This window comes from Rhinatrema bivittatum, chromosome 8, assembly GCF_901001135.1.
Source record: "Rhinatrema bivittatum chromosome 8, aRhiBiv1.1, whole genome shotgun sequence".
In the NCBI taxonomy this organism is placed as follows: Eukaryota; Metazoa; Chordata; class Amphibia; order Gymnophiona; family Rhinatrematidae; genus Rhinatrema; species Rhinatrema bivittatum.
The window spans coordinates 164,874,276-164,890,875 of record NC_042622.1 but is presented as its reverse complement, the minus strand read 5'-3'; the positions used below and the strand labels follow the sequence as shown (position 1 = coordinate 164,890,875).

Sequence of the window (16,600 nt, the reverse complement as noted above, 5' to 3'; positions counted from 1 at the left end):
CGGCTGCCCAAGAACGGTGCCAAACAATCACCCGTGAAATGAATATCAATTCCAAGAGTTTACGGGTAAGCAGTCGCCCAGTCCCTAGATTAGGGCATCTATAATCTTGCTGGGATTCAGCGTTTATGTTTGGTTGAGAACAGTTACGGTCCATATTATCGCTTGCTCTCTTTTAACTAGTTTACTGTTTAATGATTGTTCATTGTTCTCTGTAAAGCTCGTTAGCTGCATTTTGTTTACTGTGAACCGATGAGATGCTCCCAACGTTCGTCGGTATATAAAAGAATATAAATAAATAAATAAATAAATAAATCTGTTTTTGTCAAGTTGGTTTTAATCAAGTTTTTTCAATAGTATGTCCACTCTGGCTTTTGAAGAGAATACTGAAGGGCTGAGGTCACCGCAGAGGTGTGTCTAGGGTGACGCTAGCTTTGAAACCTGACTCAGTCTCCAACTGCTAGCAGGGGAGCATAACCCATTGGTCCTGAGTCCATCTGTCTACACTAAGGAAAACGAAATTATCAGGTAAGTACTTTCTCCATTACCTGTTAATTTTCGTTCCTGTAGTACCACAGATCAGACCAGATTCCTGGAGTCAAAGAAATTTTCGCTGACACTGTTATATAACCTAGTGTGCGCTCGCAAAGTATTTACAAGTACCCAAACCAAGATACTAACAAACACCACCACAAATATCACATCTCCCTGAACGAGCTGTAGGAAGTGGAATCTTATAAAGGATAAATCTTTCCAACTTTAATTAGGTGAGAAACTAAACAAAACCTGTGCCATTCTTCAGTCCAATTACAATAATAGATTGAGCGGACTCACTAATTCTGCCCACGTCAACTGGGCGGGATTCTGGACTGATCCGTGGTACTATAAGAACGAAAATTAGCAAGTAAGAACCAATTTTCCTTTTTTCACTGTATGTACCCAGATCAATCCAGACTCCTGGGATGTATCCAAGCTTCCCTAAACAGGGTGGGGGACTGCGAGACTCCTGTTGAAATTACACTCTCACCAAAGCTCATTGCCTCCAAAGCCTGGACATCCCAATGATAATGCCTGGCGAAAGCTTTCAATGATTTTCAAGGAGCTGCCCAACAAATCTCTTGTGGCGATACTTGTTGACATTTGGCCCTGGATGCCGCCTGAGATTAAGTAGATTAAGCCCTTAAATCCTCAGGGATAGGATGACCCTGACAAATGTTCACCGAACCTATAGCTTTCTTCAACCACCATGGTGGATTTTGAAGCTTTATGACCCTTTTTTGCACCACTCCACAGCACAGAACGATGGTCCGAAAACCAGAAGCTATTGGTGACCTTAAGATACCACAACATTCGCTTTACATCATCTACTCCAAGTCTTCTTCAAAAAGCAGCTTTACTTTGAAAGGTAACGCTAATAGACTTGGACGAAACATCCGCTGACCAGTTAAGCAACCAAAGAAGTCTTCTGGTTTAGACCACTGACATCATTATTCTAGAAGTCCTAATGAGGTCATTTAATGCATTAGCTCCATTTGCCACCACAGTCTCTAGCCACTCCACCTTTGATGCAGATATCACTTTATCCGCCTGCAACTGCTGCACATATCGCAGCCCAGCCCGAAGAATAAAAGCTGCTGCGTACCGCAGCACATATGCCCAGGGTGACACCTCATAAATCTTTTTGAGATGGATTTCCAGCTTCCTATCCTGCATATCCTTCAGCGCTGCAGAACTGGCCACTGGAATGGTTGTCTTCTTAGTAATCGCAGACACTGAGGCATCCAACTTTAGAACCCTCAACAGTTCTAGTGTGTTTTCTGGCAAAGGATATAATTTATCCATTGCTCTACCAACCTTCAAGCCAGTCTCCAGAGTATCCCATTCCCTGACCACTAACTTCTTAACTGACTCATGGAAAGGAAAAGCCTTCACTAGACCTCTTAAGCCATCCATGACCAGATCCACCTCTTCCTGATCGGATTCCTCTCGCGGAACCTTTATCCCTAGCTCCTTGAGGACATAGGGGATCAGGGGCCCCAACTCTTCCCCTGTGGAAAAGATGAACCACCTTCGGATTGTCCCAGCCTCTCTTCCGGATCCTGCCCCACTGAAGAAGGATCCGCCCTCGGGGGGTCCTCTTCTTGCAGATCTCTGTCCTCCGAATCCTCAGAGAGTTCATCTGCAGTGTTTGACTGTGCGGGCATACCAAGGACTCGAACCCTTTTAGCACCAATAGCCCATGAAACCCTGGAACTCTTTCTGGGTTGCGGACGTACCGATCCCTCCTGCTTGGAACTATATTACTCCATGGCTTTCCTGGCCAAATAAGCCTTGTGCAACAAAAGGACAAAACCTGATGAGTAGGTTGCAGAATCAGAGTCCTTCTCCAGGAGGTCCTCATCCTCACCCAATTGAATTCCCCAGGCTCCCTGGCCCTCCACAGGGCTCCGATCAGCTGGGGACAGCTGCGGAGGGAGATACCCCTCCCCCCGCAGCTTCTGAAGCAGTTGCAAGTGAAGACAAAATGGCCACCATTCCAGAGCTAATTGGGAAGGGGCCCACACTGCGTCATCTGATGCACCCAAGAGCCTCCCAGGCCCTTGCTGCCTTTCTGATGCTGCCACAGTCATTCCCGAGCAGCCCTCTCCCCCAGAGAGGCAGCGGGAACAAAATCTGGAACAAAAGAGCGATGCGCGCACATCGCCACATGCCTGTACCACGAGTGCAGTCACCTGCCAGAGGATTCCAAACTAAGCCGGGAGAGCTGCTGCAGCCAAGCTCCTGCCGGGCTTTAGCTCCGCTCCCTTCACTCCAAGCAGACTGGTAGCAGGCTCCACAAGCGCTCCTTGTGGAGCCTGCTGCCCATCAGATGTCTACCCCTGGTGGTGAAGGACCGAACAATATAAGGGGGTCTCCAAGCCCATGCTCATCCACCTCAGAATCAGGAGGGATGGCCCCATCAGGACCTGCCATCTGCCTGGGAGAAAATCTCCAAAGAAAACTATAGATTCCTTTTTTTTTTTAAACAGTTTCCAGACTGCAGGTTTTGCACCTCTACCATCTTGCTGGAGACCAAGAAATATTGAGGGACTGCAGGTGACACCAGGTTATGTGGCAATGTCAGTAAAACTCTGTCTCCACCTGCTAGAAGGGAGGCAAAACCCAGGAATCTGGACTGAACTGGGTACATACAAGGAATATGTTTTCATACTTTTATGATCATATATACATATAGTTGGAAAAAAAGAGTAAACTGAATAATTATACTGGAGGGGTTAAAGATGTCAATGCCAGGAAATGGAACTAGAAGGCAGATTGGGGTGGGGTGGAATGCCAGACAGGAAAAAGAGTCATGTCATTGGTTTTCACCACCAATAAGAGGGAAATTTGTAGGGGCAGAGACCGGAAGACTTTGTAATGCAAGAAGAGTAGGCAAAACCCAGGAGTCTGGACTGATCCGAGGTACTACAGCAGGGGTGGGCAATTCCAGTCCTCGAGGGCCACAAACCTGTCGAGGTTTTAGGATATCCTAATGAATATGCATGACATAGATTTGCATACAACTGAGGCAGAGGCATGCAAATCTCTCTCATGCATATTCATTAGGGATATCCTGAAAACCAGACTGATTTATGGCCCTTGAGGACTGGAACTGCCCACCCCTGCACTACAGGAATGAAAATTATCAGGCAAGAACCAATTTTCTTATTTTCTCAGAAGAGGGGAGTGGGCAATGGAGTGCCTCAGGGATCTGTACTGGGACCCGTGCTTTTCAATATATTTATAAATGATCTGGAAAGGCATACGATGAGTGAGGTAATCAGATTTGCAGATGATACAAAATTATTCAGAGTAGTTAAATCACAAGCGGATTGTAATAACTTGCAGGAAGACCTTGTGAGACTGGCAGATGAAATTTAATGTGGATAAGTGCAAGGTGATGCATATAGGAAAAAATAACCATGCTATAGTTACACAATGTTAGGTTCCATATTAGGAGCTACCACCCAAGAAAGAGATCTAGGCGTCATAGTGGATAACACATTGAAATCATCAGTTCAGTGTGCTGCGGCAGTTAAAAAAGCAAACAGAATGTTGGGAATTATTAGAAAGGGAATGGTGAATAAAATGGAAAATGTCATAATGCCTCTGTATCGCTCCATGGTGAGACCGCATCTTGAATATTGTGTACAATTCTGGTCGCCGCATCTCAAAAAAGATTTAGTTGTGATGGAGAAGGTACAGAGAAGGGCGACCAAAATGATAAAGAGGATGGAACAGCTCCCCTAATAGGAAAGACTAAAGAGGTTAGGACTTTGCAGCTTGGAGAAGAGACGGCTGAAGGGGTATATGATAGAGGTGTATAAAATCATGAGAGGTCTAGAACGGGTAACTGAATCGGTTATTTACTCTTTCGGATAATAGAAGGACTAAGGGGCACTCTATGAAGTTAGCATGTGGCACTTTTAAAACTTATTGTAGAAAGTTCTTTTTCACTCAACACATAATTAAACTCTGGAATTTGTTGCCAAGGGAAGTGGTTAGTGCAGTTAGTGTAGCTGGGTTTAGAACAGGATCGGATAAGATCTTGGAGGAGAAATCATTTACCTGCTATTAATTAAGTTGACTCAGAAAATAGCCACTGCTATTACTAGCATCAGTAGCATGGGATAGACTTAGTCTTTGGGTACTTGTCAGGTTCTTATGGCCTGGATTGGCCACTGTTGGTAACAGGATGCTGGGCTTGATGGACCCTTGGTCTGACCCAGTATGGCATGTTCTTCTTAGAGTGATATGCCCAGCTTGCATTAAAGGTTGGTGATAGAGGACAGTAAGTCAAGTGCAGACTGGCCTTCGAAAACTGAAGACATGGCTGGTCGCATGAGGCACTTCCCGGCGCTGGTTTTCCCCTATTCCCATTCCCGTGCAGTTAAGGAAAATTGGTTCTTACCTGCTAATTTTCGTTCCTGTAGTACCATGGATCAGTCCAGACCCTAGGTTATGTCACCAATCCAGCAGAGGGAGGCAGAGAAACATTCTACTGACTCTGACATATACCTTAGGGTGCTACCTGCAGTCCATCAGTATTGAACGATATCAAAGCAGAAATGTAACCAATAAAATACTATCTAAACTCTATAACATACTTCCAACTCACGAATCCTAAATGGAAGCAGAATCCCAAAGAAAAAAATCCATGGGAATAAATAAACATTAAAAAAAGAAGTGGTTTAAGAACCAAAACAGTGAACAAGCGGACTCTCTGAAAGATAATTGCCATACATAGATATAAAGGGCGAGCGTCTGGACTGATCCATGGTACTACAGGAACGAAAATTAGCATGTAAGAACCAATTTTCCTTTCCCTGTATGTACCTGGATCAGTCCAGGCCCTGGGATGTACCAGAGCTGTTTTACTTGGGGTGGGACCCAGAGAGTCCCGCTCGGAGAACACTCTCCCCAAAAGCTGCCGAACTTGGAGCCTGGACATCAGGGCCGGCGGAAGCACTAGGCGAACTAGGCGGTCGCCTAGGGCGTCAGCTTCCCGGGGGCGGCACTGCCCCGGTAAAATTAAGAGAGCCGCGCTCAGCCGCTGCCCCGGTAAAATGAAAAGAGCTGCATTAGGCCGCCGCCCCCCCGATAAAAATAAAAGAGCCGCTGCCGGCAGCCCGCCCCAAAAGACCCATCTGACCTCCCCCAGCGGTTCGCGTGCTCCTGGTCTCTCCCGCTGCTCTTTCTTCCCTGTTGCCGTTGCCGCCGGGCTATCAGCACGTTCAAGCCCAGCGGGAATGGCAGCAGTGCAAAAAAAAAAAAAAGCTGTGGCATCCGCGGCTGCCCTTTTCTTCCTCCCGCCCCCCCCCCTAACCTGGAACAGGAAGTGATGCGCGGGAAGGAGAAAGAGCGGTGCCGCATGAAAAAAATAGCGGCGACAGCAGCATCGGCCCCCGAGCAATTGAAGCAGCCGGTAATCGGGAAAGGAGTCAGCAGCATGAGCCTCCCGCGGCCGATGGGATTCTTCCTTTTTGGCCTGAAGGGCTGGAGGAGGAGGCTGTTGCAGCTACCATTTGTGCGGGGGGGGGGGGGGGGGGGGGGGAGGAAGTGAGTGAGAGAAAGAGAGAGAAGCAGCCAGCCTGCCTGTGTGTGATTGAGAGAATGTGTGTAAGTGAGAGAATGTATTTGATCGAGAGCATGTGTGTGTGATTGAGAGAAACTGGTCAGAGAGCTGATGTATGTGTATATGTGAGAGACAATGAAAGTGACTGCTCAAGGAGATGACTGATGTGTGAGAGTGTGAGACAGTCAGGGATGTGACTGATGTGTGTGTGTGTGTGTGTATGAAAGAGAGAAAAAGCATGGAAGTGAGAACTCTGGGTATGTGAGAAAGCATGGGAGTAAGAAGCCTGGTGTTGTGGGGGTGTATGTGAAAGAAAGCATTGGAGTGAGAAGCCTGATTATGTGAGAGAGAGCATGGGAGTGGGAAGCCTGTGTGTGTGTGCATGTATGAGAGAGAGACTGGTTGGTAAGGTGACGGTGAGACTGGTGTGTATGTGAATGTGAGAGAGAGAGAATGTGATTCAGGGAATGAGAAGCCTGTGCACCTGGAGAGCGAGCATGGAAATGAGAGAGAGACTGGTGTATGTGTGTGTGTGTGTAACAGAGAGAAAGTGATTATGGGAATGAGAAGTCTGTGCATGTGAAGAGTGAGCATGGGAGTGAGAACCTGGGTGTGTGTGAGACACAGCATGGGAAGGAGAAGCCTGTATATGTAAGACAGAACAGGTGACTGGTGTGTGTTTGTGTGTATGTGAGAGAGAGAAAGAAAGTGATTATGGGAATGAGAAGCCTGTGCATGTGAAGAGTGAGCATGGGAGTGAGAAAGCTGGGAGTGTGTGAGATACAGCATGGGAGAGAGAAGCCTGTATATCTGAAAGAGAACATGGGAGTGGGAAGCCTGTGTGTGTGTATGCATGAGAGAGATAGACAATGATGCTCCTGGCGAATGGGAATGCGGAACCGGACCACCCGAAGGGATCTGTTGACTTCCTTCAAGTCCAGGATGGGGCGGAAGGAACCGTCTTTCTTCGGTACGACGAAGTAGATGGAATAATGGCCCGAGCCCACCTCTCCGGAGGGTACGGGCGTAATGGCGCCTATCTCCCACAGTATGTCCAGGGTCAGCTGCACCGCCCTTCGCTTGATGGCCGAACCGCAGGGAGAGAAGATGAACCGTCCCTTCGGAGGGCGGGCAAATTCCAACGCGTAGCCGTGCCCTATGGTGTCCAGCACCCACTGATCCGAGGTGATCCGTGCCCACTCCTCGTAAAAGAACGCCAGTCGTCCCCCGATCCTGGGAACGGCGGAGTGGGCGAGCTGAACATCATTGCGAGGATTTGGGCGAGGGCTGTCCCGCCGTGGGCGCGGCCCGCGCTGGGCGGCGCCCACGAAAGGACTGGGACCAGGGCTGAGCCCTGGAGGGAGGGGGCCGGGAGACCGCCGGCCTGTAACTCCTGTAGCGTCTTTGCGCCCTGGCTCTGGTCCGGGAGGACGAGAACGCCCTGGCGGAGCGATATCTGTCTTCCGGCAGGCGATGGACCGCGTTTTCCCCCAGCGACTTGATGATCTGGTCCAGCTCCTCTCCGAACAGGAATTTACCCCTGAAGGGCAGGGAACCCAGGCTCGACTTGGAGGACGTGTCCGCCGCCCAGTTGCGGAGCCAGAGGAGTCGACGCGCCGCCACTACTGAGGCCATGGAGCGGGCGAGGATCCTAAATAGATTGTAGGAGGCATCGGCCCCGTATGCCACTGCGGCTTCTAGCCGATCCGCCTGGGCGGCCTCCTCGGGAGGCAGCACCTGAGAAGTGAGCAGTAGCTGTACCCAGAGAAGACTGGCTCGCTGGGCAAGAGAGCTACACATCGCTGCCCGCAGTCCCACTGCGGAGACCTCGAAGACCCGCTTGAGGAATACTTCCAACTTGCGATCCTGCGTATCCCGCAGCGCCGCTCCACCCGTCACCGGGATGGTCGTCCTTTTCGTGACCGCCGTCACCGCGGAGTCCACCCTGGGTACCTTGATGAGATCCAGGAAATCTTCCGGCAGCGGGTACAGCCTCTCCATGGCTCTGCTGCCCTTTAGCGCAGCTTCCGGGGAATCCCATTCCCGGGTAAGAAGTTGCAGGAACGACTCGTGGATGGGAAAGGCCCGCGCCCGCGGACGAAGTGCCGCCAGGACCGGGTCCCCCTTCTTCGAAGAAGTGACGACAGCGGGCGCGACGGGAGCTGGCGGGTCCGGCGGGGGATCGAGGTCCAACCCCTGAATGATTTGTGGGATTAGGTCATCCAGCTCTTCCCGCTGGAATAGTCGCAGCGTGCGTGGATCCTCTCCCTCCGAGGTAGACTCCCCTTGTCCCGAACCGGCAGGGTCCGATCCCGGGGAAACTGGGTCCGAGCCAGCCCTCCCCCGAGCCCACAGGAAGCCGGACGTGTGCGGGGGGCTGTGGGGCCCCCACGCCCCCCGGAGGGGGGGGGGGGGCCGAGGAGAGGGACGAAGGTCGCGGTAGTTTGGGGGGCGGAGGCCCCGTGGGAGCTGCCAGCTCCTGCAGGTACGCTGTGTGCATCAGACGAATAAACTCTGGGGAGAACCCCGGCCTACTCGGGGGAATCTCCGCGGGGGAGAGACCCGGAGGGCCCTGCTCCTGTGAGTCCAGCTCCGGATCTTCCTCCGGCAGCAGGTTCGGGGGAGAGGCCCCTGAAGCCTCCCCATCCCCCAGCGCTGTCCGATCTGCCTCGCGGCGCAGCGCGTGCAAAATGGCCGCCGTTCCCGCCATGAATGGGGGAGGGGCCGGCCCACGGCGCCCGGGCAAGGCTGTCAATGGAAAATGAGTGCGGGGCCCGGACGTGCCTTCCCCCCCTGGGAGGCACCTGGCACAGATGCCCTCCCTGGAGATGCGCGAACCGGGCTCGCCGCAGGCCGAGCAACGCGACGGCCGCGGCATATCCGGCGCCCAGAAGAACCACCCCCGGCAACTAAAGTCACTCGGTGAGCCTCAGGGCGGGAGGGGGGGGGGGCCGCGAGACGGTGCGCTGCTGCGGGGGGGGCCCGGACGGCCTGCACAACCCGCGGAGAAAACAAGCGGCGCCGCGGGGGGGCCTGTCCTGGCCTCGCAACCCGCTGAAAACACTCACCCTGCTCCCTGCAGCCCACGAGGAACGTCGCAAGATGGCCGCGGGAGCGAGGGAAACCGCTGGTAGGCCGGACACACCGGCAGTCGTAATTCAGCTAGCTGAAAATAAAAACTACAGCCCAGCAAAGCAAGAAACACAACTTACCCCGGCAAGACCACAGGCTCGCGCTGAGGAAAACAAAGGAGACAGAGAGCCAGCACAAGGAAGGAGCCCCGCCTCCCCAATTAATCAATTAGTTAGCTTTTTTTTTTTTTTTTTTTTTTTTTAAATAAAGCAGAACTTGATCCAAGACAAGACAGAGACAGAAGAAAGTTCCAAACAAGGAAAAACAGAATAGGTTACAGGAAATCGGGAGCAAGCCCAGATTCCCCTACTCGCATCTGCTGGAGTCAGAAGATACTGAACTCCTGCAGAGGGGGTAGTAGTACTTATGGTGACGCCCCCTCGAAGCTTTGGGCTGACTCCATCTGCTGGATTGGGGACATAACCCACGGTCTGGACTGATCCAGGTACGTACAGGGAAGCCTGTATATCTGAAAGAGAACATGGGAGTGGGAAGCCTGTGTGTGTGTATGCATGAGAGAGATCAGGTGACTGGTGTGTGTGTTTGAGTATGTGTGTGAGGGAAAGAAAGTGATTATGGGAATGAGAAGCCTGTGCATGTGGAGAGAACAAGCATGAGAGTGAGAGACTGGTGAGTGTGTGTGAGAAAGAGAAAGTGATTATGAGAGTGAGAAGCCCATATATGTAAGTGGAACACGGGAGTGGGAAGCCTGTGTGTGTATGGCATGAGAGAAACTGTTTAGGAAGGTGACTGGTGTGTTTGTCAAAGACTGTTTGGGAGATGATTGGTGTGTGAGAGACAGAAACTGGTCATGGGGGCATGACTGATATGGTGTGTGTGTGAGAGACATGGGCCTTAAGGAAGAGGACCATGAGTATAGAGCTTAGCCACTACTGCTGCTTCTGGTGTGTACTACAGCCTCCATGGAAGAGGAGTAAGAGAGCTGCTGGAGGGGATAAGTAAAGATGGCTTTTTAAGTTTATTTTTCTTGATTGACTGCCATTTTAATTATTTAACATTATGTGGTGTGTCTGCTTTTTTTGTTTGAGCAACAAGTATAGCTTTGGTTTATGTTTATTTTATTTATTTATTTATAAAAGTTTCTATTCCGTCGATAAGACAAATCATCTCAATGGTTTACATGGCATAAAAATGTCAAATAAGTGTTCTGTTATAAATACAGACTTCGTTATTTTCATTACTGCACAATGTAAGTTAATTGTGTGTGGAGGCGGGGGGCGGCATAGCTGACGTTTCGCCTAGGGCGCCTAATACCCTTGCACCGGCCCTGCTGGACATCTAGGCGGTAATGACGAGCAAAAGTGTGTAAGGGCTTCCAAGTTGCTGCCTTACAAATCTCCTGAGGAGAAACTAGATGACATTCTGCCCAGGACGTAGCTTGCGACCTAGTGGAATGAGCTCTTAAACCTTCAGGAAGATCTCGACGAGCCAAAAGACAAGCAGACCGATTTGTCTCTTTTAACCAACGAGCAATCGTAGCCTTGGAAACATTATGACCCTTGCGAGGGCCACTCCATAAAACAAACAAATGATCAGACAACCGAAAACTGTTGGTTACTTCAAGATAACGTAACAGTATCTGTCGCACATCCAATTTCTTAAGATCCTTAGAGGAAGGATCCCCACGATCTAAACACTGAAAAGCAGGTAGCTCTATTGACTGATTTAAGTAAAAAAGAGGGCACAGTCCGTAATGAAATTCCCGAATCGGAAATTCTAAGAAAGGGCTCTCTGCAAGACAAGGTCTGTAACTCTGAAATTCTACGAGCTGAAGAGATGGCCATAAGAAAAACCGCCTTCAACGTAAGATCTTTCAAAGTCGCATGCTTAAGGGGTTCAAAGGGGGCCGCACACAGAGCCCTAAGAACCAAATTCAAACTCCATGCAGGACAAGGGTTCCGGAACGGAGGATGTAGATGTTGTGTGCCTTTGAGAAAAAGCGCTACATCCGGATGTGCGGCCAAGGATAATCCCCGAACCTTACCCCTAAAACATCCAAGAGCTGCAACTTGGACACGTAAGGAACTGCAGGACAAACCTTTCGCTAAACCATCTTGCAAGAAGGATAAAATATCCGATACAGAAGAATGTACCGGATCTAATTGATGCTCAGTACACCATGACTCAAAAAAACTTTGCACACCCTCGCATAAGCCAAAGATGTAGAAGGTTTACAAGAACGTAATAAAGTAGTTACCACAGCATCCGAATAACCTTTGATCTTTAACAGACGCCTCTCAAAAGCCATGCCGCTAGAGAGAAGCATTCAACCTCTTCCAAACAAACCGGACTCTGAGACAAAAGGCACGGGAGATCCTGAAATCATAGGGGACTGTCCAGCGCTAGACTGACCAAGTCCGTGAACCACGGACGGCATGGCCACTCCGGAGCCACTAAAACGACGTTGACTCGTTGAAGCTCTATCCGACGCAGGACCTTGCCTATTAGAGGCCAGGGTGGAAACACATAGAGAAGAACATCCCTTGGCCAAGGTAGCACCAGGGCATCCACTCCTTCCGCTCCTCTTTCCCTCCTGCGGCTGAAGAACTGAGGGGCCTTGGAATTCTGGAATGTTGCCATGAGATCTACTGCCGGTGTGGACCATCTGTTGCATATCAACTGATAGGCTTCTTCGCACAGTTCCCACTCCCCTGGGTCGAGATGACGACGACTGAGGAAGTCGGCTTGAATGTTGTCTACCCCGGTAATGTGTGAGGCTGCGATGCTGAGCAGATGTTGCTCTGCCCAGGTGATCAGCTGTTGCGCTTCCTGCGCTACCTGTAAGCTTCGAGTTCCTCCCTGGCGGTTGATATACGCTACCGTGGTCGCATTGTCGGAAAATATCAGTACAGACTTCCTGCATAGGAGCGGTTGAAGAGCGATCAAGGCCAAGCGAACCGCTCTGGTCTCTAACCGATTGATCGACCACCTTGCTTCTTCTTTGGACCACTGACCTTGAACAGATGTTTTCTGACATACTGCTCCCCAGCCTGAAAGACTGGCTTTGGTGGTGACCACAGTCCATTCCGGAATCTCTAGAGATACTCCCCGACGCAAATTGTTCGATTGTAACCACCAATCCAGGCTGAAACGAGCCTTCTATGTAAGGGGAAGGTAGTATAGCTCCAAAACCGGATTCCAGCATGAAAGCAAAGCAGACTGAAGTGGTCTCATAAGGGCGAAGGCCCAAGGCACCAATTCAAGAGTAGAGGTCATTGAGCCTAACACTGTCAAGTAATCCCATACACATGGTATAGGAACTGACAGCAAGTCTCGGATTTGCAATTGAAGCTTGAGAATGCGATGCTCCGGAAGGAACACTGTCCCTTGACAAGTATCGAACAGTGCACCCAAAAACTCCAGAGACTGTGAGGGGACTAGGTGACTCTTGTCCTTGTTGATCACCCAGCCTAGAGATTGCAAAAGGTCGATGACCCTGCTGATCGTTGAACGACAAAGAGATTCCAACTTCGCTCGAATTACCCAGTCGTCCAGGTATGGATGTACCAACAGGCCCTCTTACTTGAGCTGCGCGGCCACCACAATCATTACCTTGGTAAATGTTCTGGGAGCTGTGGCTAACCCAAACGGGAGAGCCCTGAATTGATAATGCTGCCCTAGAATGCAAAACCTGAGAAACTTCTGATGATTGGAACGAAAGCCGATGTGTACATAAGCTTTGGTGAGGTTGAGAGACGCCAGAAATTCTCCCTTGTGTACTGAAGCTATGACAGACCAGAGTTTCCATTCAAAACTTGGGGATCCTTAGGCAACGGTTGACCCTTTTGAGATCGAGAATGGGACGAAAGGTTCCTTCTTTTTTTGGAACGACGAAAAAAAATTGAGTAACGACCCCTCAGATGTTCTGATATTGGAACTGGAACAATAGCTCCGACGTCGCTTAGATGCTGAAGGAAGTCCTTGATTACTCGACGTTTTTCTAGGTAAGAACATGGTGAAATCAGAAATCGGTGAAGCCGCCGGACAAAATCTAAAGCGATTTATCACTGAAAGAACCCACTGGTCCGACGTCCATCTGGCCCATTCCCCGTTAAACAGGGACAGTCTGCCCCCTATAACTGGAACCGGGGAAAGGACCGGCCGTATCTCATTGAGCAGACTTTGTGCCACCTGAGGCTTGGAAAGTTCCAGGTCTTCCGAACCGGCGGCCACGAAAGGACTGAGTCCAATTCTGTTGTCTACCCAAAAACTGGAGCCAATGACCGAGAAGAACGAAATCTTCAACCAGACCGAAAACGAGAGGTCCGAGGTCTAGGACAATCCTCTGGTAACTTGTGAATCTTATTCTCTCCTAGGGACAAAATTAAATCTTCCAATTCTTTACCAAAGAGCAATTTTCCCTTAAAGGGTAAAGCCCCTAACTGAGCTTTTGATGATGCATCTGCAGACCAATTCCTCAACCAGAGGAGCCTGCGAGCCGATACTGAAGCAACAATAGAGCGAGCCGAGGTCCTGATGAGATCATATAAAGCATCTGCCCTGTAAGCAACTGTAGCCTCCAACCTACCAGCTTGTGCTTCCTCCTCAGTAGAGAGGGAAGAATTATTTTGCAATGCTTGGACCCACCGCAGGCCAGCTCGCAAAGCAAAGCTACTACACATGGCCGCCCATACACCTAGAGCAGAAACCTCAAATTTGCTTGAGCTGAACCTCTAGTTTACGATCCTGTAGGTCTTTAAGAGCCGTAGCTCCCATCACTGGAATAGTCGTCCTCTTAGTGACAGCTGAGACAGCAGCATCCACTTTTGGAAATTTTAAAATTTCCAAAGCCTCTCCAGGTAATGGATATAGCTTCTCCATAGCTTGTGCTACCTTAAGACCTAATTCAGGAGTGTCCCACTCCCGGTACAAAAGGTCAGTGAGAGAAAGATGAAAAGGAAAGGATGTCGCCGGACCCCTAAGGCCTAGCAACATTGGGTCAATATTATCCAATTGAGAATCCTTCGCCGGGGCCTCCAGACCCAATTCAAGCAAAATTGCTGAAATTAAAGGATTAAGTTCCTCTCTTCTGAAAAGGCGGACTACTTTGGGATCATCCCCATCCACTACATGAGGGTCAGAACTACTTCCCAAAACAGGATCTCCACCGAGATCCCCATCTGGCAGGGACTTGTCTGGGACAGGCAAAGAGTCATGTTCAGAATCCTCTGAAGTAGAAAAATGAAACTGATCCTGGCCTGAGCGAATGGGACGCTTCTGAGCTGGCCCAGCCCCAAAATCGCTTGGTCTCGTCCGTTTGGAAGAGCGGGCTTTTAGACCCTGTCCAGATGAGTGGTCCCTATGTTTTTTATGAAACTTTCTAGACTTGTAAGCCTTAAGAAAAAAACGAATAAAATCCCCTGAAAAGGGAGAAGAAGAAGAGGAATTTGAAATGTCCTCCAGACTCTCATCAGAGAAACCTACCTCTGTAACTTGCGGCTTGTCCCCCCCAGGGCCCACCGGCTATGGCGACAAGGGAGGCGGGTCCGGAGCTCCCTGAATTACTTGCTGTGTTGCTGCCCTCAATGAAGATAAAATAGCTTCCGTTCCTGCACTGCAGCGAAACGCGTCTAGGGTAGGTGAGCAGCTGCGCCGAGGTTTCGGAGCCGCGCGATGCGGCCAAGTCACTTCTTTTGCCGGCAAAACAGACGAGCCTTCCCCCCCGGGAAGGCAGGCAGAACAGAGACTATCCCTGAAGAGACGCACGTGTGTGTCTCCACAGGTGCGGCAGGCTGCGCCTCGCGGCATTAAAAAGAAAAAACGGCGCGAATCTAAAATAAAATAAAATAAAATAAACCCCGACGAGAAAAGGCACGGCCCTGCTAAACACCGAAGAAGTAAATAAACCACAATATAGCTGTCAGAAAACAGAAAGGAAAAGAAAAAAGTTTTTTTTTCCCCCTGACGAAACGCCGCGGACCTCGGGAGCTGCTCCAAATAGGGTGAGTACGCCGGGCCCCCGGTATCACCCCTGCCAGGAGTGGTTGCTGGGTTCAAACCTCCCCAACTCCGGCGGCCTCAGAACCAGGAGGGATAGTCCCCCCAGGACTTCCCAACCTCCAGGAGGCAGTGAAACGGCTGAAGAAAAAAAAGATACACTTTTTTTTTTTAAATAACTTAAATGAAAAGAACAGCCTTTCACAAAGAGAGACAGAAAACCAATTAACTGCTAAACTACCTAACAAACCAAAAAACTACCACAGACTGCAGGGTTAGGCACATCCACCTCTGCTGGGAGACAGAGAAATACTGATTGACTGCAGGTGGTGCTCCAGGGTATACGTCAGAGTCATTAGAATATTTTCTCTGCCTCCCTCTGCTGGATTGGTGACATAACCCAGGGTCTGGACTGATCCAGGTACGTACAGGGAACTTCACTTGCCTAGAGATTCTGTTTGCAGTGATCGCCTTCTAGAGCTGGTTTTCTCAGAGAATTAATTTGCCACCGATTATATAGAGCTCAGCTTAGCTCTCTATCTTTAACATTTGTATTTTATATTATGCACTATTTAAATTTTTTTTTATTATTGCTGAAAGAAATATATTATATTATAGCTAAGAGAAAATTATAACCACTTTTTACTTATGATTACCCTCTCAGTATTATTGCTATCTATATAGGAATATAACAGACAAGGCGGGGGGGGGGGGGGGGGGGGGGGGGGGGGGGATAGATAACTGCACCCTCGTTTCTCATAAGCCGGCACATTAGTGACTGCAAGGGCACATACTGGAATTCCAGCATAGGTGGGAATCAGGCAAAACCTGAGGGATCTTCAAACCTGTGCACAACACAGCTACCTCATTAGAATATCAGACTACTGGTAAAACATTTCAACTGCAGTGGTCTCTTTCTGTTTCAGCAACATTGAAAGAAACAGTGTCATGTAATTTTCTCCCATTCCCTACACAGTCTCTTATTTATAAGCTCCAATTCTAGGGTAAAAGCAGTAGTGTACTTCAGGTGTGACTGGTACTTACCTTCAGCAGGTGAGTACCCTTCCGAGGTCCAAGGCCACAAACATACTGGATAAGAGCCTGAGTATAAGGATGAGCAATCGCTCGATTGACATCCACTCCCACCTCATTCACACGGTTTATAAACTCACAGTACAGCGCACTTAGCAGCTCTTCCTTCACAATGTGCTCCTATGAGAAAGAAACAGGACATCTGGGTATACAGTGACTCCCAAATCCAACAATCTTCAGGATGTATATGTCAAACTAGACCTGTGCCCATCAGTTCAGTGAGTGTTAAAAGAAATGCACATCACATAATCACCCTAGGGTTTAATTTTGCTAGCTGAGCACAGGGACCATTAAGTACTGAAGATG

The 16,600-nt window shown here is 49.4% G+C and overlaps 1 protein-coding gene across 2 annotated transcripts in view; it reads right to left on the bottom strand.

The window, feature by feature from the left end:
• SUPT6H (SPT6 homolog, histone chaperone and transcription elongation factor) overlaps nucleotides 1-16,600 on the bottom strand; it is a 260,364-nt gene that overhangs the window by 78,903 nt on the left and 164,861 nt on the right. For both annotated transcript variants that reach the window (XM_029611011.1, XM_029611012.1), the window contains exon 23: nucleotides 16,247-16,414. In XM_029611011.1, coding sequence (XP_029466871.1) covers nucleotides 16,247-16,414 — 168 coding nt within the window. The remainder of the gene's footprint in view (nucleotides 1-16,246; nucleotides 16,415-16,600) is intronic.